This window comes from Canis aureus, chromosome 3, assembly GCF_053574225.1.
Source record: "Canis aureus isolate CA01 chromosome 3, VMU_Caureus_v.1.0, whole genome shotgun sequence".
Classification (NCBI taxonomy): Eukaryota; Metazoa; Chordata; class Mammalia; order Carnivora; family Canidae; genus Canis; species Canis aureus.
Window position 1 is genome coordinate 73,127,899 of NC_135613.1, and position 20,357 is coordinate 73,148,255.

Consider the following 20,357-nt stretch of genomic DNA (forward strand, 5'->3'; position numbering starts at 1 on the left):
GTTTCCTCATCTGAAAACTGGAGGAATTGGACCAAATAATCTCTAAAGCCTCTAATATATTAGGAAAAATAATAACTGCCTTTCATATATATATATATATATATATATATTTTTTTTTTTTTTTTTTTTTTACACAATCCTCTCTTCTCAGGAAGGCTTTCCCTGACCACTTTATTTAAAATCACAGCCACTCTCCCCTCCTCTTGGCACTCTCATTCCTGCTCCCTATTTGACATGGGGTATCTTTTATATATTCTATGCATTATCCATTTGCTCACCAGAAGGGAAGCTCCCTGAGGGCAGGGGTTTTTGTCTGTCTTGAGCGGAGCTGTATTTGTAAGATAGTGCCCAGAATATAGAGGGTGTGCAATAAATGTCACTGAATGAATTAGTAGATACTGCTCCACCTCACTGTCCCCATCATCCCCGTGACCACAATCATCATCTTGAGCCCCGTCTGTTTACCCAAAAGGAAGCTTGCTCCCATATGCTAGGGCCCCTCTGCTGGGGAATAGAGCTTCTGGCAGGAGCTTTCTTGGGGACCCCCTCTCCCAAGTACAACTGGGCTATCTGCCCCTATGGAACCTGTTGTATCCCCTTCCTCTGGATTCTGGTGGGTCTCTTCCAAATCTTTACCTCTGCTGATGGCAGGTGATTAGCTTTTTCCTAAGCTCCAATCTATGATCACAGAAACCCCCAGTCCATTCACTAGGGTGGAAACGACCCTCCTCCAAAGGCTCCAAGCACATGGTAGGCACTGGTTTGGGCGGCCAGGGAAAGACAGTGGGTGGGTGGGGAGTGTGGGCATCCGGGAGGGAGTGTATGTGTGTCCTCTTCCACTTGTTCTCCACAGGGACCTGGCACAGCCTCCCAGTCCCGGCCTTGCTGAACTTGGGCAGAGAGCCCCTCCTATCCTTGTTTTGGCTCCAGAGGCCCGTAGAGGCTCAGATGTGGGGATGGAGATGTTCTCTCACTGAGCTAAAGCCAAGGAGCCCCAGTTGCAGCCTGCCTTCTTAGTTAATTAAACATTCAGCCCGCATGCCCAGAGATGCTTTTATGCTACATTATTTTTCAGCTACAGGGGGCCCTAAAGACATCAAATCTAGGTTGGATCTACGTGCCCTCCTCTTAGCATCCTGCCAAGGATGTCTCTGGACGCCCAGAGATGAGCACTTGCCTTCCTTACAGCCCTGCTCTCCCCTGCCAGTCAGGGTCACATGCACCGAAGCCCAAGCAGCCCACAAAGCATCCCCCCCCCGCCCCGTCTCCCCTCAGCCCTCCCAACTTGCTGGGCCACTGCAGGCTCACTTGGGCAATGTTTCATATGGTACCACCTGCAGCCCCCTTTTGTGGCTCAGGAATGATGTCTTACAGGAGGGTAGGGACAGAGCCAACATTTATGCACATGTGACTGCCAGCACGCGTGTGTGCCCAAGCACAACGGGGGATCAGCTTATTAGCATCTGTGTATTTGTTGCATGGACATGCACATAGTATGTACCAATGAGGACATGCATGTGCATTCACACACATAGGGCTCTGCACATGTGTGTGCATGTGTGTCTGGTGTGTTCTGCTCTAAGCTCAGTGTTTGAAAAATTCATCAGAAGATAAGCAGCCCCAGAAGGAATGGAGTGAGCAGTTGTTTTTCCAGCTCATGGAGCAGCATGGGTTTTTGCCCCTTCCTGTCCATGAACGCATGGCCCCCCAGAGAGATGGGGTGGGGTGGGATGTGCTTCTAATCGATCCCCAGCATCTAGGGCCCTATCTCACCTCCACCCTGCCCTTTCCTATACTCCAGGTCTCTGCTCTGATCCCCTGAGTGGGACGCATGTCCCAACCAGATGATAGCAGTGGGCTCAGCGGTGCTGCCTCTGGACCTGGCCCTCCTCGCCCAGAGTCAGGGCCCTATTCCACGCCCAGGGGCACCTCCTCCACCCTCCTCCTTGAGTAGCTCTTGGAACAGCACATCAGCTAATCAAGCAGTGTGCTCATAATCAGCTCTGATGGGTTCTTCTGCAAAAGTGCATTCTAATGAGGTGGGGAGAGGGAGTCAGGGAGTGGGAGGATGAAGGACCTGAGCTTTCAGAGCGGCCGGGCCACGGGGTCGCAGAGCCCCTCATGCAGATGCTGCTTCTTGGTCTGGAGAGAAAACAAGTGACCACAGTCCTTCTAGGGCTGGATTTTCAGACCCTGAGGGCGGGGAGAAGAGGGGATGTGTGCACATGTGCCTCTACCCTGTACACACACAGGCCGTCTGATGAAGCCAGGCTTTGTGCTGGGTGTGGGAAACACACATGCCTGGTGCATGGGCTCTGCCCTCTAGCATCTCGTGCGTGTGCGCGCGCGTGCACACACACACACACACACACACACACTCCCCCTTTCCTCTTGTCGCTCAGCACAATCACAACAGGCCCAGAGAGTCGCTGAGACGGAATGCATCAGATTCAATTCATTAGGACTGATCACTCCCTGAATGGGGTTGAATAATTGATGAGCAGAAGCAGCTTTCTGGATGTTCTGCGTACTCCGAGGCTTGCTAGAGCCTTTTTTTTTTTTTTTTTTTTTTAAGCCAACAAAACCTGGCCAAATGCTCACTGGTGCGGGCGGGCGAAGGGAGGGGAACAAAGGTTAGATGTTTTAATATGTGATGTTTACAATGTAAACTCTCGGTCCACTGCTTGTAACGGAAATGGATATGGGCAGCCCTTGATGCTGGGAGGGGGTAGGCGGGCTGTGCCTTGTTCCACGGCGGCCAAGCTTGGGGATGTGGCCTGGGGGTTGTGAGGCTCCTGCTGGGGCATGGGGCCCCAGGGTGGGGAGGTGCGGGGTCAGAGGCCTTAGGCTCGGGAGGGGGCCAGGGTGCCCCTCAGCCCAGCTTGGGTGTGGTGGCAGGAGGCAGGGAGGCTGATGCTGTTAGGGTCTCCTGTCACCCCCCACCCCAGGCTTGAAATGGCCAGCTCCACAGTTGTTGGGGATCAAAGTGAGGCCTCCCTGCAAGCCACTCCAACCTGGACTGCTGTTTCAGCTCAAGAAACACTCACTGTCTGGCACTGTGACAGGTGGTGGATGCACAAGGATAGGTGTGACACGGCATCGTCTGGGCATCGATGGGATGAGCCCGGGGAACAAGGGGCAGGGGAGAGAAGTAGCCGCCCCGCCTTTGGCTGCTACTGTGCAGTGGCCTGGCTGTCCACCAGCCCTTAGCACCTGGATGTGCCACTATCACCACAACCCAATGCTGCTTCGGTCTCCCCAAGCTGTCCCTTCTCCCAGACTTCCCTCTTCCTGTCAACAAAGCCTCTCTTCCATCTTGCTTCAGGAGTCTGGGACTCACTGGGGCCTTCCCCTGTACCAGGGCCCCTTCATAGGCCTGGACCCTCTGCTGTTTCTTTCTGCCTATGCCCCCCTCAGTGGGGGGGGGGTGTCGTGTCAGGCCAGCTTTCCTCTCCTGGTGCATGTTGTCCCCAGGGGTACGGAGGGGGCCTCCCCTCCTCGCTGCCCTGGGGTGACACAGATGCCCAGGTGACAGGGGCTCTCAGCCTTCTCAGGGACTTTGTCTCTCTTCCTGCTCTCAGGGGGTCCCAGAGGCCTCTTTCCTTATTCTTCCCAGCCTGCCTGTCACCCAGCTCTGGATTAGAGCCCAGGGCCTGGAGTGAGGCAGGCCCAGGAAACATTCTGTCTCCAGATGACAATTTCCTTATTTTTAATTTTTTTTATTTTTTTGTGCCTCTCAGCCTTTCTGCCTTGGAAATTGGGGATAAAATGGTACCTGCCTTAGGTAAGGGGATAGTGCTGGGGTTAAATGAAACCAAGCATGTAGAGCATCCAGCCACAGGGACTGGTGCATGGTGGGCCCACCACAGTGCTATTTGTTTTATTATGACAATGATTACAGCCTGGTACTAGAGACCAGGATGGTGGCTTGTGACCACAGCCCTCTTTCCTCCCTCAGGGAGCCCCAGGCTGACCTCTCCATGCGCCCAGAGCCTCAGGCTCTCCCATGGGTTTAACCCACTCAGGCCTTTACCCATTATGGCCATTAGTGACCTCCCAACCCAGCCAGGCCTAGCAGGCCCCACTTCCTATCCTGCCCCAGAGCAACTGGGCCACCCTGCTCCCACTCACTTCCTCAGAAAGTCTCCAGGCCTGGCAGGTCCAAAGAACATATTTGGGAGGGAGCTTTGCGCATCCACACAGCCCTAGAACCAAGGGGATAGCCGTCATTGCTCACACGTTCATTGATTTCTTTAGTTCTACTCATTCATTCATTGAATCCTCCGGCATTTACAGAATGGCTACCATGTACCAGGCACTGTGCTAAGAACCCCTGTGTTTACCCACATACCCCCCAGGTCAGCATGAAGGTCCTGGTCCAGAGGAGGATTTTGTAGGCAGTACTCTGTAGACCTCAAATAGCATTAGCAGGTGGAAGGGAGTCAGGGCACCCAGTATGGGCTCCCTCCACCCAGCCTCCTGCTGCTTCGTCTCTCCTGGCAATTGCCTCTTGCCCCCTCCTGTTGGCCTCTGGTGGCTTCCTGCTGACGTCATGGGGCTTCCCACCATCTCTGACCTGGGCCTCTTGCCCAGAGGGTGACCTGCCTCCTCTGTGTGTGGCACTGGGCCCTCGTGCCTCTTGGATCCCTGCACACTGTCCTGCGGCCTGTAGAGGGAACCAGATGCAGAGGAACCCATGGCCTTCTTTGTCTGCCTTCATTCGGCCCCCCTGCTGCCTTTCTCCTAAACACCAGGTCAGGACCCTCTCTTCCTTGGCCTTCCACTCATTCAGGACTGCCTGCTGCTGTTGTCTGAGCAGCCAGCTGGGGAAAGAGCCATAGTCCCGGGCCACCAGGTGGGCTCTGGTTCTGAGGGAGGCCTACCTTTGACAGCCACGTGGACGCTCTGGCTGATGGACAGCTGGGGCTGGATCAGGACACTGCACAGGTACTCCCCTTCATCCATGCCCTTCTGTACATCCGTCAGCTTCAAGGTCCCATTCTCAAATACCACCTGGCGGTGGTTGTCGGGCAGCAGCAGGGCATCCTTATACCACTTGATGGAGTAGTAGGGGTAGCCAATGACCCTACAGTTGATGAGGGTGTCCCGTCCGGCGACAGCTGTGATGTTCCTCATCGCCCGGATGCTGGGGGGGCCTGGGCAGGAGTCAGGAGGGAGGAGGAGCAGAGGAGGGACAAGCGGTGCGGTGAGCCAGGGACAGCCAGGAGCTGCCCTGTGACTCTCTTCTCAGTTGCTTGGCTCTGAAACTATCAGGGGATGGAAATTCAGTGGGCAGGGGCATAGGGGTGGGGGGAGGCCTTTATTGCAAGGCTAAAGGCAAAGGCTGGAGCTGGTCTCTCCAGGACTCCCTGTTACTAGCTTCAAGTAATTGCAAACAGACATGTTCTGTTCCTGCCTGGGGCAAGAATCCACCCCCCTAATGAGGTGAGTGGGGTATGTGAACCTCCTAAGAAGTGACTGGGATTTGGGAGGGCGAGTCCTCATTTACAAGGAGATTAAGATTTGGGGGTTACAACGGAAATGTGGAGATTTTGTTATTTTCATTCAACTTGCATATAATGGTCTTGTACAAAAAGGATCTCACATACATTAAATATTTAAAAGACGGTAGAGGAAGGTCTTCAGTGGATGAGCTGATGATTTTCTTCCAAACAGGTAAGTGCGTTTTGTGGGTCCCTGAGAAGGGGCCCTAAAAGGGGGATGTTGATCATGCTGTGTATGTGTGTGGGGGGGTATCTTCAGCTGGCTTGCTAGGCAGGTGGCCATGTGGGAGTGGTACAGGGGGCTCAGAGGCCACCAGGCAGGGACAGTGCTGGAATGGGAACAATTTTCTCTTTACATCTAGCGAGAAGCTCCAGGCTTCAGGTTCCCTACCCAGATGATGAGGGGCCGGGCCAGGGGGTCCCAGGAGCCTGTAGCCCTGACACTTGCAATTCAGAGAAGGCAGGAGGGTCACCAAATGAGAGGCCACCTTACTCAAGTGGGGTTGGAGAACCGGCACAGGTGAATTTAGCACGAACCCCTGCTCCCTGGCAACCATCAGTGCCCCTTGCCCCCTCCTCCTCTGCCTTTGGGTCAGGGGGCACTGGGAGAGGCAGATGAGGACCAGTCTGACCTGACAGGGCTGCTAAGAGCTTCAGAGGGGGCTCTTCTCACCACAGTGACGTGGAGAGCTGAGATACGGGGATGATCACCTGAACTGCTTCCCCCCACCCAGCCCGAGCCTCCCAGTCTTGATGGCTTGGGGCTTGGTAGGGAGGAAACTGGGGGGAAGGTAGCACCCTGGCTCCCGGCTGCTTACATCTCCTGGAGCATTTAGGGGATGGCTCAGTGGGAGGACTGGGAACACAGCTTTGATGGACACCCCTCTCAAAGGTCAAGCCTGGCCCCACTGCCCCCATCTCCATCCTTGTCCTTACAAGGCCCCGGTGGGGCTGGGGGTTGCTAGTGGAGTGCTGAGGGTAACTGGGGCCAGAGAGATTTGATGGGGAGGAATGGGGTGAAGGGGGGCAGGTCAGACTGGGAGAGAAGAAGGGGAAGGAGGAGGGGATGAGAACGCAAGGGGGGGGTGAGGGGGGTGGCAAACTGTACCAGACACATGCACACACAAGAAAGGATGACGGGGTTCACCGAGGGCAGGGGAAGGGGGGGAGAAAGAGAGGAGAGAGACCGCTACTAAAAGCAAAATGACAGTTAATAATAAGTACTAATCACCACGAGAATAATGGGAACCACAGAGATGGCAAAGGAACTCAAAAGCCTATTCTGATATTTAAATGTAGACAGGCACCTCTTACGTTTATTCGCGCCTGATATTCAGCACTGCCCACCGAGTTCCGCGCGGTGCACCGGTACACGCCGCCGTCGCGGATCTGGGGGCCCGTGACGTTCATGTGGCTGATGGTGGTGCCGTCCGACATGGTGTACTGGTTGGTGCGGTGGCTCCCGTCCCGCACGATGGGCTCGTCGTCCAGGGCCCAGGTGACGGTGGGGGGCGGAGCGCCCTTGGCTGCACACATCAGCGAGAACTGCTCCCCGGGGTTGACCACCTTCTCGCTGAAGGACGAGACGATGCGGGGCGTGCCATCTGCAGGGAGCGAGGAGGCCCCGTCAGGGTCACCGAGCCACCCCCCACCCCCGGCCCCAGCAGCTGGGGAGGAGGCCAAGCAGTGGCCGTGACAATGAGATCCAACTTTCAGGGGCACCTGGGTGGCTCAGTGGTTGAGCATATGCCTTCAGTTCAGGTCGTGATCCCGGGGTCCTGGGATCGAGTCCCCCATTGGGCTCCCCGCCAGGAGCCTGCTTCTCCCTCACCTATGTCTCTGTGTCTCTCATGAATAAAAAAACAAACAAACAAACAAAAAAACCTTTCACATACATCGATTCAGGCGCTACCCACAGAACCCTGTGAGGTGCCCATTACTATTGCACAGGATTTATGACTCCTGGATTCGAATCCTCCCACGGCCGCTTGTGAGCTCTGTGTCTTTGGGCAAGTCACCTAACACCTCTGAGTCTTCCCATTTCTTTTTTTTTTTTTTTTTTTTTTTTTTTTTTTAGCGTCTTCCCATTTCTTAACTGTGGAGGATGGAGATATTGGGGTTGGTGACTAAACTGTCTTCACACTGATGCTGTGAGGACAAAATTACTGCGTTTCAGATGCTTCACACAGCACTTTGTGTTTAATAAATGTCAGCTCTTGTCGACTTTTCCTTTCCTGCCTTTCTCCTCCCTGTGTCAGTAAAGACATGGGGCTCAATAATCCTGTGTGGGAGCAGGGCCGGACTGGGGGGGACCTGCAGAGTCTGGGTCCAGCTCTCATCCCCACAGGTGGGGGTGGGGGTGCGGGAGCCTTCTGAGCAAAAAGCCTCAAGTATGAGGCTTCACCGCTGCCCAGAGGCACTGGTGTGTGCGTGGCCAGAAATTAAGTCTTGGCTAACCCAATAACCCCGGACGGGACAATTAACCCTGCTGCCCCACCTTCCTCCATGGAACAGGGGGCATGCAATTATCGAGCCTGGCCATCCTACACAGGATTGTTGTAAAGGATTAAAGTACGTGGCATGCACTCTAACAAGTAAAAACTAAGACAAACATTAAAAAAAAAAAAGGAAAGTAAAAGAAAAAGTAAGGCAATGTAACATGGTTCTCCATCCACATTTCACACCAAGATGCTGATGTTATAATCCAGTCTGCCAGCCCCCAGCCCCATTTCTGGGGGGAGACCCTTACCTAAAACTAGGGGAAGGCCCGGTGCCTGGAACAGCCTGGAAGGCCTCCCAGGGTCATGACATTTGGACCCTCCTCTGCTTCCTTCCCCAAACCCTACCTTTCTGGCTGTTCCTCCCCACTCTGTGCCCATCTGCCAGCCTCATTTTCCATTTCCTCATTATCCTTGCTCTGGATTGGCCATCAACAGGCTGTCCTTTCTGAGAAAAAAATGCGCTGTGTGGGGAGCGGTCCAGCAAGAAGTCCCCGGGGATATAAGGCACCCATTTCCAACTGGCCTGTGCCTGGCTGGTGTCCCTCCTTGTTGGGAAGAGGATCTGGCTGGACAAGAGGAGGCAGGGGCTGAGGGAGGGGCAGTTCACTGGGCACTGTACTTAGGGGGAGGGGTCGGGGATGCCCAGGTCCCACCTCCCACCTCCCAAGGACCCACAGGTAGACCCACGTGGGATCCTGATAACCTGGAGGACTTGCCTGGGTTTGGTGTCTTTGTGATGACAGTGAAAAATCCTTGGAAGCAATAGGATTGCAGGGTTTTTGTTTTGTTTTGCAACAAAGGAGTGAGGGGAACACTACATTTGTTGGTAAGGATAGGGCCTCTGCTAACCCTCATTGTATCTTTGTGCAAGTAAGAAAAAGATGCCTCCTCCGTGTGGTCACCACCTGGTGCCAGGTAGATTTCAAGTCGGATTCCAGTCCTTACTCTCAGTCCCGCCCTGTGGGTTAGGCACTTGGTGCAGTGAACAACCTGCACAACCATACACAGATGTGCTAGGTGAGGAGCCTTGGGTGGTAGTAGCTTTAAAAGGATTGAGGAACAAGTGGAAACCCAGGTCTGTGATAAGAAACAGAGCCTGCTGTGAAGAGCCCTTAGTCAGGGAGAAGACTGGAAAGCCCATGGCGCTGGCGGGAAGGGCAGAGAATGGGAGAGGGACAGCCAGAAAGAGAGGGCTCAGGGAAGAAGGCTCCAGGCAGGGACTCCTGAGGGGCAGTCCCAGGGCCCCTGTGAGATTGAAAGCCCCTGAGATCTTAAAGAAGACCCCTTTCATAGTGAGGTTCTCGTAATTTTGGAGGGCAGAGGCAATACAGTGTGGTGGTTTAGAGACCTGAGTTCAGATCCTGGCTCTGACCTTGGCCAAGCTGGGTGACCTTGGGCAAGTGACTGAGCTTCAGTTATTTCCATTGCAAAATAGGGAACATTAAGAAAGAGCATCTGCCCTCTTCCTCCCCACGGAAGGATTAACTAAGGTAGGCACGTGCCTGGACCGCTGCCTGCTCCCAGGACGCAGGTGAGGGAGCCTATGCAGGGCATCTCCTCGCCAGGCTCTGGGGGTCCTGAACCCACCCCGGCGCCGGCCGCCCCCACTCACCCTCCAGCACGATGATGGCGAAGTCCTGCGCCGTCTGGGCCTTGCGGGTGGCGAAGCACTGGTAGGCACCAGAGTGGCTCTTCTGGGCCGAGGTGATGAGCAGGGTCTCGTTGCTGAGCCCGCGGATGGAGACGGCCTCGTCGGGCAGCACCAGCTCCGTGTTGCGGTACCAGCGGATGGTGAACTCCGGGGAGCCCAGCAGGGCACAGGAGAGGATGACCGTGCTGCCGATGCCGGTCTTCAGCTTCTTTGGTGTTAGGGTCACGTGAAGGGGGTCTGGGCCGGGGCAGTGGGGGAGGAGCGAGGGGACAGGCAGTGGGGAGGAAAAGGATAAAAAAAACGGCTTTTACCGTGGACTGGGGGTGGGGGTGGGGGGCTCGGGGAGGCCAGTGTGGCTGGGGGTGGGGGTGGGGGGCTCGGGGAGGCCCTGGTTCTGTCCAGACCCCTGTGGATTGCCTCTCTAGACCACAGTTTACTCATCCGTGAAATGGCAGGGTCGGGCCAGGTGATGGCTCTGCACCTCTTGTTATGACAGCCTCTGCTTTCTTAATGCGCGGCCCTTGCCCGCTGGGGCTGGGGGGCTCCCTTCAGCTCAGAAGGAGAGCAGGAGCTTGACTGGCTCATCATCTTCTCTGTCCCCCACCCAGAAACCAGGGAGGCACCCTTGGCTCCGCCACCCCCCACCCCTCTCTCATACCCACACAGATAACTAATTGCTATCTTCTGCCGTTCTGACCGCCTTTAAATGTGCCAGGTGACTCTGCTCTTCATCCCCACCTCCCCTGCCCTGCCGCGGGTCCTCAGCTCCCAGCTTGGACCCAGGCAGTACCATTGTCCGTCCTCCCTGCATCCCTCCTTCTGTTCTCCATGCTGTGGCTGGTCACTCTCCTGCTTAGAACTGTTACAGCACCCCAAAACTTGGTGTGGCATTCAAGGCCATCAAGGACCCTGGGGACCTTCCCCTGCTTCTCAGCTATATAGTCTTCAGGCAGCAGCACCCTGTCTGTGCTTGGTGAACATCCTGGGTGACTTCGTGCCCCAGAGCTTCCGCCAGAGTGCTCTTTTCCCGCTTTGCCTGACGGCTTCTCATCCTTCACACTGAGCTCAGGACATCTCTTCCAGGAAGACTTCCTGGACACCACTGCCCTCCCAGGCTGGGTCAGGACCCCTCTTCTGGGCCCCCCTGTGTACAGTGGTCACCACATGAAGCACATGGTCTTTTAATCACTTCTGTGTGTCTGTCTCTCCCCCTGCATTGTGAGCACTTGAGGACAGGGCAGTGTCTCTCACCTTACATGTCTACTGCTGCCCGAGACATGTTTATTATTGTCGGGCGGGCTGGCCACCAGCCCCAGGCTGGCCTCCTTCCCCAGATCTCCAAGGGCTTGGGGTTCTCTACAGGAGGCTGAGGCCTGCAGGGGCCTAGGACCTCAGCGAGGTGGCCTGCAGCCTGGCTGGGTGGGACACAGTCAAAGCACACAGGGGTCCTTCTGCTCATGCCGGGCTCTCCCACTCTCTCCCAGAGACCCTGCCCCGGAAATGTCAGTGCACAACGAGGCAGGTGGCATCCTGCTTGTCCTGGTCACCAGCCGGGGCTCCCAGGGCTCTACCAGCTAGCTGCTCTCATCTTGCTGCCCCATATGACTTGGCGACAAGATGGGCAGGAGGCTTGTTGGCAGAACGGGGGTGTGTGTGAAAAGCATGCTTTCCTCCATGCACCGGGTGGAGAGGGGCTGTCAGAGAGAACGGAAGGCAGAGAAAAGCTATGTGGCTTCCCCTTGAACCTGGCTGTCCAGCCAAACCCAGTGTGGGGAGGAAGGTGCGGGGCCGAGTGTCAGAGGGGATCCGCTGTAGGTATGCCGGTGGGGCAGTGCACGCAGCTGTAGGCAGTTACTTGTGGATCTGTGTGTGTGAGCCTGGATGTGAGCACGTTAAGGTGGAAGAATGTGTGTATCGGTAAGTGTGTATGAGCACCGTACGTGTGGGCCTGTGGTATGGAGAAGTGGGCATGTGACCTTTCAACACATCTACCTGCGTGTGTGTGTGTGCATCTGCTTGCCTGTAGGTACTGAGGCAGGAGCTATGAACACCAAATTACCCAGAGTCAGGTTTGGTAATTTTCCAAGGATTCGGGGGTGTGCTGCCCTCCTGACCTCAGTCCTGAGACAGTGCATGTGTGTGCGTGTATGTACGTACGCCAGGGTGAGATGAGAGAGTGTGTGTGTACTGTGTGTGAGCAGGAGGAGGGCGGGTAAGGGGCAAGGCATATCGCACGGTCCTTAGGGCAAGGAGGGGGACGTCAGCCCTGGTCCTACCTGCCTGCCTGCTGGCTGGGGCTCGGTACTCTGTGAGGATCCCCCGTCCCCTGGGCTCTCAGCATTTTAACCTAAACATCTGTATCATGTGCTATCACTCCCAGAGTGTTTCTTGGGGCTCTTTCTGCTCTTCCAGCTTCACATGTGCTCATAAGGGGAGGACTTCTTCCCAGCACTGCAGATAAATGCACCCCAACTGTCAAGAGGCCCTTGACTACAGGGAGACTGCGCTTACACATGGGCTGAGGGCAACAAGACACCAGGCCCCAGGAGGCCACCCAAGCAGGGGGAACATGTGAGGGTCTGCAGACCTGTAGCTCTATGCTCTTGAGACAGGTAGTGAGGGGGGAGGACGGCTTCTCTGCAGCATGGGGGTTGGATCACAGCTGGACAGCCTCCTCTCCCTGTCTGGGTTCAGTGACCCTCATGATGCCTTTCGGTACAACAGTCAATGGGGCCTCAGGCTACGTAGCTCCTCCAGGGGGTGGGATTCCCCAGGGGTCTCCAAATCCCAGCCTCACTGCTGTCAATGCAGGGAACTCAGAGAGCCAGACTCTGGATGCCACAGCTAGAAGGGAGGGGGAGATGGGGAGCCTGAGGCCGCATCACCCAAGGGAGAGGCATGGTGGGGGTCCTTCCCTGGCCCCAGCCCCTCAGCCCACATGTGAAAGCCACATGCAGGCTCCCTGGACCCCTGGAGCCCCTGAGGCACCGGGAGGGGGAGGGAACAGGCAGGACCAGTGTTGGTACCCAGCCAGTAGACCCTGGAAAGGCCACCTTGGTCATTGATGCCTGCGTCTGATCCGATTGACCAGTGTCCCTATCAATTACTGTGCAATATTCTGAATATTGCTTCTGATGGGATACAATAGGTCCTCTCTACTGGATTAACATCAGCACTACTTCCTTTAGTGCAGACACTCCTCCCCGTCACCAAGCCACGAAGCCCTGTGAGCTCGTCACTGTCACTGTCACCCCCACGACCCCTCCTGACCCTTCTGACCTCAGGAGGTAGGAAGGCCTGGGATCATCATCCCACTTTACAGAAGAGGACACTGAGGTGGTGATCATGGTCATGTGATTTGCCCAAAGTGGGTTACCCTCTGACAATGCCAGAACCAGAAAGCAGATCTTCTGATTTCAAACCCAGAGCATTTCCTCCGATGTTTGACCACCTTTCCCAACCAGGGGACTGTCCTCCCTGCCCCACCCCCGGGCTGGCCAGAAGCAGGTGCTCTCAAAGCTTGCTAGGGCCGGCCGAGGGGCTCCCCGCTCACCGATGACCGTGAGGGTGCCAGTGGCCTCTGCGGAGCCGAAGGTGTTGATGACCTCACAAATATAGGTGCCGCTGTCCTCCGTCCGCAGGTCACTGACTGTCAGCCCCGTAATGCGCTTGGTCCAGCGGCTGTCGGCTGGGAGGGGCCGGCCGTCCTTGAGCCAGCGGATGGCAGGGATGGGGTAGCCAGAGGCGGTGCAGGGCAGCTCCACGGTGTGGCCGGCCCACACCTCCTGGGAGTGGAAGCCGTCCAGGATGGTGGGGATCGACTCGGCAGGGTCTGGAAGGCAGAGAGCATCAGTGGCCCTGGCCAGCCTGAGCAGGAGGGAGTGAAGGGGTGGGGGCACACACCAGAGCAGGCACTTGCATGTCCCCAGCATGAAGGACACCCAGTGTGAGATGGCTCGTGGGGCCCCCTGGGCCCCAGACTCTGGCTCCCCCTCTCCCACTCAGGCCAGACAGAGGCCCCGAGAGCCATGACTCAGAAGTGGGGGCTTGGGGGAGGTGGGAGGGGGGTAGGGAGGGCAGACAGGTAGATGGAGCAAGGGAAGGGGTGAGAGGTGCAGAGAGGGAGAGAGTGTGAGAGTGTTCCTCCCTGTCCCGTCTCCACCCACCTGCGATCCTGCCAAACTCTGAGGGCCGTGCATTTCCATCTGCGCCCAGTGGGGTTCTGAAGTTAAGCCTTCTGCAAACCACATCTACCATCCCGAACAACTCTCTATTTTACATTCCCAATCCAAGAGGAAGCAGTGACTGCAGGTCCCGGGGCCCTGACCTGCAGGAGACCCAGGCTCCCGGCTGGTGGGATTCCGTGTGTGATGTCTGACGCTTCTGAGCGGAGCAATGGTTGCTCTCGGCCTAGATCTCCTTATCCTCAAATGCCTCCCTGACTTTTCTGCCTTGGGGACCTCCTGCTGCTGTAAAACCTGCCCAGGCTCTCCTCTGCCGACCTAGAACCCACACGTCTTCTCCCCGGTTAGGCCTGCTATGATGTAGGGTCTGGTCCTGGCCAGGTCCCTGGCCAGGTCCCCGGCCTGGCCTACTCGGTGGGCCCCCCCTTCAGCTCCCCACCCAGGCAGTGGTTCCCCACTTGTGGTGGGCTGTGTCCCTGCACTGCCCTCCCCTGGCTGCCCAGCAGCCCGTTCCACTTGGCCAACACCTCTTCGTCTTTTACAAACCAGCTTAAATTATATCACCCCTCCTGGATGTGTCCTCCGGGGCCACTCTCATTAGATACCCATTGAGCTTTCTTTTTCTTTCATTTTAGTTTCAAGCAACCTTTCTTTCATTCATTTATTTATTTATTTATTTATTTATTTATTTATTTATTTATGCAACCTTTCCTTTTTAATGAAAAACTTAAAAAGTGGAATATATGCACGTGGCAAAACTTCAGAAAGTCTAGAAGAGTGTCTGTGTAAAAGGGGAGTCTCCCTCAGCCCTGCCCTCGGCCACCTCCTTTCTCTCCCCAGAGGCCACTACTGTCATGAGCCACCCAGGAGCCCCTCAACCTGCTTAGCACCAGGTCATGTATCTGTCTTCTCCAGGAGGCTGCGAGCATCTTGAGACAGTGTTGCTCCATCGCTGGATCTCCTGTGCCTGCACGGAGCAAGGCCATGGCTGCTGACCCACCATGTCAGGGGGAGGCTGAAGGGGTGCTCAGGCACAGGCAGTGGTCTGATTTTCCACATTGCAGAATTTTATAGGCTCATGGACTTGTAGAGCTGGCTTAGGGGCTTTGGAGGCCACAGACAGAGGAGGACCCCCTGAGACCAGAGAGGTGCAGTGACCTGCCCAAGGTGGCACTGCAGAGCCAAGATCACAAACGAGGTCTCACTCACCCTTGTTCAGTAAAACCGGGCCCAAGATGGAATAATCTAATAGTGAGATCTGCTCAAGAGAGAATGATGGGAGGGCACCTGGGTGGCTCAGCGGTTGAGCGTTTGCCTTCGGCTCAGGTCCTCATCCCAGGGTCCTAGGATCGAGTCCCACATCAGGCTCCCCGCAGGGAGCCTGCTTCTCCCTCTGCCTGTGTCTCTGCCTCTCTCTCTGTGTGTCTCAAGAATAAATAAATAAAATCTTTGAAAAAAAAAAAGAGGGAATGGTGGGAGTGGAAGACGTGCCCCTCTGGACCCTCCTTGACTAAGGGCAAATTTCCTCCATCCTTGGCCCATCTCCGTTGGAGAAGGGTTGGGCGAGGACTTCTCCCGGGGCCAGAGACTTTCTAGAAGACTCGCTACCCCCTCCCCACCTTCCATTACTCTTCTGAAGGAGGTTGGGCTGAGAATCAGAAGAGCCAGGGGCTGGTCCGCCTGGGGTCACGGGTAAATCGTGTGACCTTGGGTGAGTCTCGAAAGGTCTCAGAGCCTGAGACTCGCCCGTGGGGTGAGGCGGCAGCACTGCCTCCGCCTCTCCTAAGGTTGTCGTAGGCAATAGTGGCAGATCGCACGTCCAAGAGCTTGGCTGAGCGACACCACGATGCAGATGTGCCGGGCAATTACGGCTTGGCACCCGCCCTCCCTCGCCACCAGCTTCTGCGGCCTCTTCCCCACGCAACCCTGTGGGGACGGTCGGGATAAACAAACCCGGTGCCAGGGAAGAATTACTCAATGTGACACTTAATTGATGCAAAATACACAAATTCCGTGGCACACCGCAGAATTTACAAGCGGAGGGGCCGACGGGGCGGTGGAGGAAGGGGCGGGGGGAGGGAATTAATCACCGAGTCTCAGGCGTGAAATTAAATTCTGAGGGAAAGAAGCCTCTTTCATTACTCCGGAGCAGGAGTAAAATGCTGCGGCGTGTACCGGCGACAGCCTGGGGGGACCGGGCGCTGCCGGGCCGGCGCGGGGCTGGGGGAGCCAGACGGCTGCGCCCCCAGAAATCTCCGGGGCCGTCCGGGGCACCCCGGGGAGGCCGCTGGGGCCTCCCTCGGCCCAATGAGCAGTGCTGCCCTGCAAAGTCACCCCCAAACACGGCTTCCGCACGTGGCTTGGCGCCCCCCCATGAGCTGGGGAAGCCAGGACTGGTCTGCGAGCCGCTCTGGTCACCGGTTTCTCTTTATAAATGCAGCTGATAATGCCTATTCCACGGAGTTCATGCTCATGGAAGCTCCTGGAAAACTCTGCAAAGCACGGAGTGGTTGTTTGGAGGTCGTATTTTAGGGGGCTCGGGCCATTCTTGCAGCTGCCTCCTTCACCTTGGCCCACACAGCACACGCTCTCCGGAAGGGAGTAGGAACAATAAAGCAGCGACAACAGATCGACGACAAGACAGCCGCCACCACAGCGCAGCTGTCGCTCTGCTGAGCGCTTCCGATGTGGCAGACGCTAAGCCTTTTCCATCGGGTCCCTACTTCTCGCAACCCCAGGCCAGGGGGTCGGGGCGGGGGGGGGGGGCTGTTTCGTCACTCCCATCCTACAGATGAGGAAGCTGAGGCTTGAGCCACTGCTTATCCTCTGCCACCTTGCGCAGCTAGTGAGTGGAGGCTAAGCGTGAACCTTTGGCTGGATTCAGAGTCCTTTACCCAACACACCTGGCTGCGCCCACCTTCTTTCCCGCCCTCTAGCTTTACCAAACCCTCTGTGAGGCCACTCTGAAGAAATCACAGGTGTGGTTGCTGCCCTCACCAGATGACCACCTGGGACACTCTGCCACGTGGATCCTTGCGCTCTTTCCTCTTGCCTTTGGGCCTAGGGAGACAGGGGCAGCGTCCTTTGGGGTGTATGAACACCTCAGTCAGCAGGTGTTGAGGCAGGGACCCCTCTCAGGTGCATCTTTCCATCTGGTGGTCCAGGGCTTCTGGTCACCCTTCCCGGCCACCAGCCCGGAAGCCCTCGGGGGGTGCTGGCCGCTGGAAAGCGAACCTTTTCAGCAGAAACCATGGCCAGCAGATCTCTTGTTCAGGACTGACTGACCACCCCCACACCCGCCCTTGCCTCAAGGTGGTATGTGGGGCTGGAGGCTGAGGCCTGAGCTCCCCGACAGGCCCCCCTCGCGCCTCCTCTGCACTGCCTTCCTCCAGTATCACTTGCATTTTTGCCGAGACAAGCGGCTTGCAGATGGCCTTGTCACATCACATCACATCAGGGCCGTGTCACCGGTGGGGCCCCTTCCCCTCAGTTCCCTCTGTTCCCGTTCCAGATCCCTCCTGGTCCTTTCAGTTCTGTTCACTCCTGTCTTCCCCTCTGCCTTTGTCTCTGTGCAGGTTTCTTTCCATTCTGTTTTCTCCCTGTCCTATGTCTCTCCATGCCCGTGCCTCTCCCCTTTTGTCTGTCTGGGAGCTTCCCTAGCTTTGCTTCTGTCTCTCTGTTTGGGCTTTATCTCTGGTGGCACCTCTCATTTTCCTCCTACCCGCACCCCCCTCCTCCTCACAGCTGGTGGGGAATGGAGACCAGAAGGACAATGGTTGGCATACCCTCCAGTTTACAGGGTGTCTTTTTTGAGAGGCACCTGCCTATTCCGTCCCCTGCCAGCCCCCCACCCCACACACTCCAAGAGTGAGGTGAGATTGGCAGGATGAAGGGACTAAATATTTGTGCAGGAGAGAGAAGCAGGCCTGCAGGAGGGGGGATTTCTGCACCAGTCCCACGTTTTATGAGAAGCATGCAGATGAGATGCAAAACAGCATGCAAACAAGTCCCTATAATTTGGAAGGGAACCACTCCAACACATTCGGGAATTGGGCTGCCGATTCCTAAGTCTAGCCACGAAGATAGAGGCTCTTCAGTGCAGCCCCATCGCCTCCCCATATGACAGCACCATCTCCCTTGGCGTTGGTTAGTTCCACAAATATTTACTTAGCACCTACTATGTGCCAGGCAGAGGGCCAGGTGCTGGAGACACAAAGGAGAATCAGACAGCCCTATCCTTGCCCTCCTGGATCCTGCTCTTCAAATGTGCTGGGCAAATGAGAGAGGGTCTGGGATAGGGTTAATCTGATGGGGGTGGTCCTCATCAAACCCCAGAAGGTCAGAGTTAGAATCAGCGTGGTTAACTAGTCGAGCTACTTATTCCAGAGGCTCCAAGAGGTTGCACAGCGGAGTGAGTTTGGTCTCCAAAACCACCATGCTATCAGTTCCTCCACCTTCCAAAAGCCACTCCAATCCCACCTCCTCAACAGTGGAGATTTTTAAGTTATAGGTCACAAACTATTAGGAACTTGTGAAATTCATTTGGTGAGTTGCGACCAGCATTTAGATAAATCAGAATTGGATAGGATAGAGTAGGAAATAGCAGAATGCATGTAAATGCATGTGGTAGGAACGACCAGTGTGTGCATGCACAGGTTACGATAAAAATGTCTATCTGTGGACTGCTGTCAAGAGTTTGAAAAAGCACTGTTTCCAGAGAGGTAGTGTTCCTTGAGGAGTACTATGTGCCCTCCTTTACTCCGTGACTGGGGCATGTATGGGGTGTCCAAATGACCCCTTCCACGGGCTGGGCGGGGGTGGTGGTTGGCACGCTGTTTGCAGAAGCTAAGTCCTGGCTTTGCCTCCTACTGGTCAAACAGTTGGGGCGAGTGGCTCCTAAAAAGTGATAATCACTCCAGAATAAGACTCTTTCATTTAGTTTACAAATACTGTTGTTTACAGATTCTATCCTGCTTACTCTCAAGCTACAACAGAAGAAACACACGCACTCATAAATAGGTCAAACAGAATCTTAAAAGATGCTTAGAGTCCTGAAGGAACAAACCCCTCCCACTTCTAATCTAATCTAACCTCATCGTTACTACGTTTGAACACCAGGTTTTATTTATGAGCTTCCTGGCAGCAAAGGCAAGAAAGGGAAAGAGAGGGTGGATCGAACTCTCATTATTTGAAAAATGGTAACACGCCAGTTCTTCAGGAGAGTTAGCTTCCTTAGGTACAGACTCCGAGGTCCTTATGTGAAGGGCACTCCAAACCAAACTGGATGAGCTCTGCCCCCCTGGGCCCTATATTTCTGTTCTACACTCTCCTTCTTGGAGTCCCCTGATCCATGCCCATCCCAGGGGTGGGCAGGTGCCCTCCGTAGCCCTCTGGCCTACCTGTCACGGAGAGGCGAGCCCCATTGCTTTGCCGGGTCTCCCCGCTGTACTTGTGCTTGGTGATGCAGCGGTAGGTGGAGAGGGCGTCCTCCTTCTGCACGTCAGAGATGTACAGCCCGCCGTGGTGAGTAATAAAAAACCTGTTTTCTGGAGACATAATCAAGACATCCTCCGTTACTCCCCTGGCTGGGCACACCACCAGGAGCAACCGAGGCCGGCAGCCAGCCTTTCTCCCAGAATTGTTATTTCATTAAGTGTAGAAGCTTTGGAGTTTTACAGAAGGATGGGTGGGCCTTAGAGTCAGACTCCAGGTCTGGGTTCCAAACTGACTTGTCCCCTTCTTTGCTGTGTGACCTTGGGAAAGTTAACTTCTCTGAGCCTTATCCATACAATGGGGTGCAAATAATACTTCACAGGGTAGATGTAAGGATTGAAAATAATAATACGGTGTCTGGCACACAGCAAGTGCTCACTTAGTATCAGTCCTCATCTTTCCTATCTCTGGGTGAGAGCTTGCAAAGTTCTTTCACATTCCTTGCTCATTTGTTCTTACAGCCATTTGAAATGTCCTCTCATCGTCAGGTCACACGGCCAGTAAGCAGACAACTCAGGCCTTCTGGCTCCCAGCGCATCCTGTATACAGAGCCACACACAAGCTTAAATCTTTTTCTCTCAATTTCTATCATATATTCGCTCAACGAACAGTTACCGAGGCTAAGCTATAGTAGTAGTGGGGACATGGAGAGGCAGATGTGCCATGCCAATTCGACTCATGGTTCTCGAATGCTTGTTCTGTGCAAGGCAAAGATGCAGACACCGTGCTTTGCTTTTCTTGGTACCTCCATCGTCTTACTGTCACGACCTGGCAGGGAAGCTGGAAGGAAAGGCAGCAGGAATCAGCCCATTTTGCTGATTATGACCTGTGACACCACTTAGGGGTAGACTGGATTTCCTTGTCCAAGGTCCTGAGGCAAACTGTGAATTTGAGTCTAATCAGGACCGATTTTAAAAGGGGAGAATAAAGGGCACCTGGGTGGCTCAGTGGTTGAGCATCTGCCTTCGGCTCAGGTCGTGATCCTGGGGTTCTGGGATCGAGTCCTGCATCGGGCTCCCCACAG

At 55.3% G+C, this 20,357-nt stretch overlaps 1 protein-coding gene across 2 annotated transcripts in view; it reads right to left on the reverse strand.

The window, feature by feature from the left end:
- The window catches only part of DSCAML1 (DS cell adhesion molecule like 1), a 344,894-nt gene that overhangs the window by 81,865 nt on the left and 242,672 nt on the right, over positions 1-20,357 (reverse strand). For both annotated transcript variants that reach the window (XM_077893692.1, XM_077893693.1), the window contains 5 exons: positions 19,240-19,386; positions 13,210-13,488; positions 9,618-9,893; positions 6,812-7,108; positions 4,884-5,156 (listed from right to left, as the gene is read on the reverse strand). In XM_077893692.1, the coding sequence (XP_077749818.1) occupies positions 4,884-5,156; positions 6,812-7,108; positions 9,618-9,893; positions 13,210-13,488; positions 19,240-19,386 (1,272 nt within the window). The remainder of the gene's footprint in view (positions 1-4,883; positions 5,157-6,811; positions 7,109-9,617; positions 9,894-13,209; positions 13,489-19,239; positions 19,387-20,357) is intronic.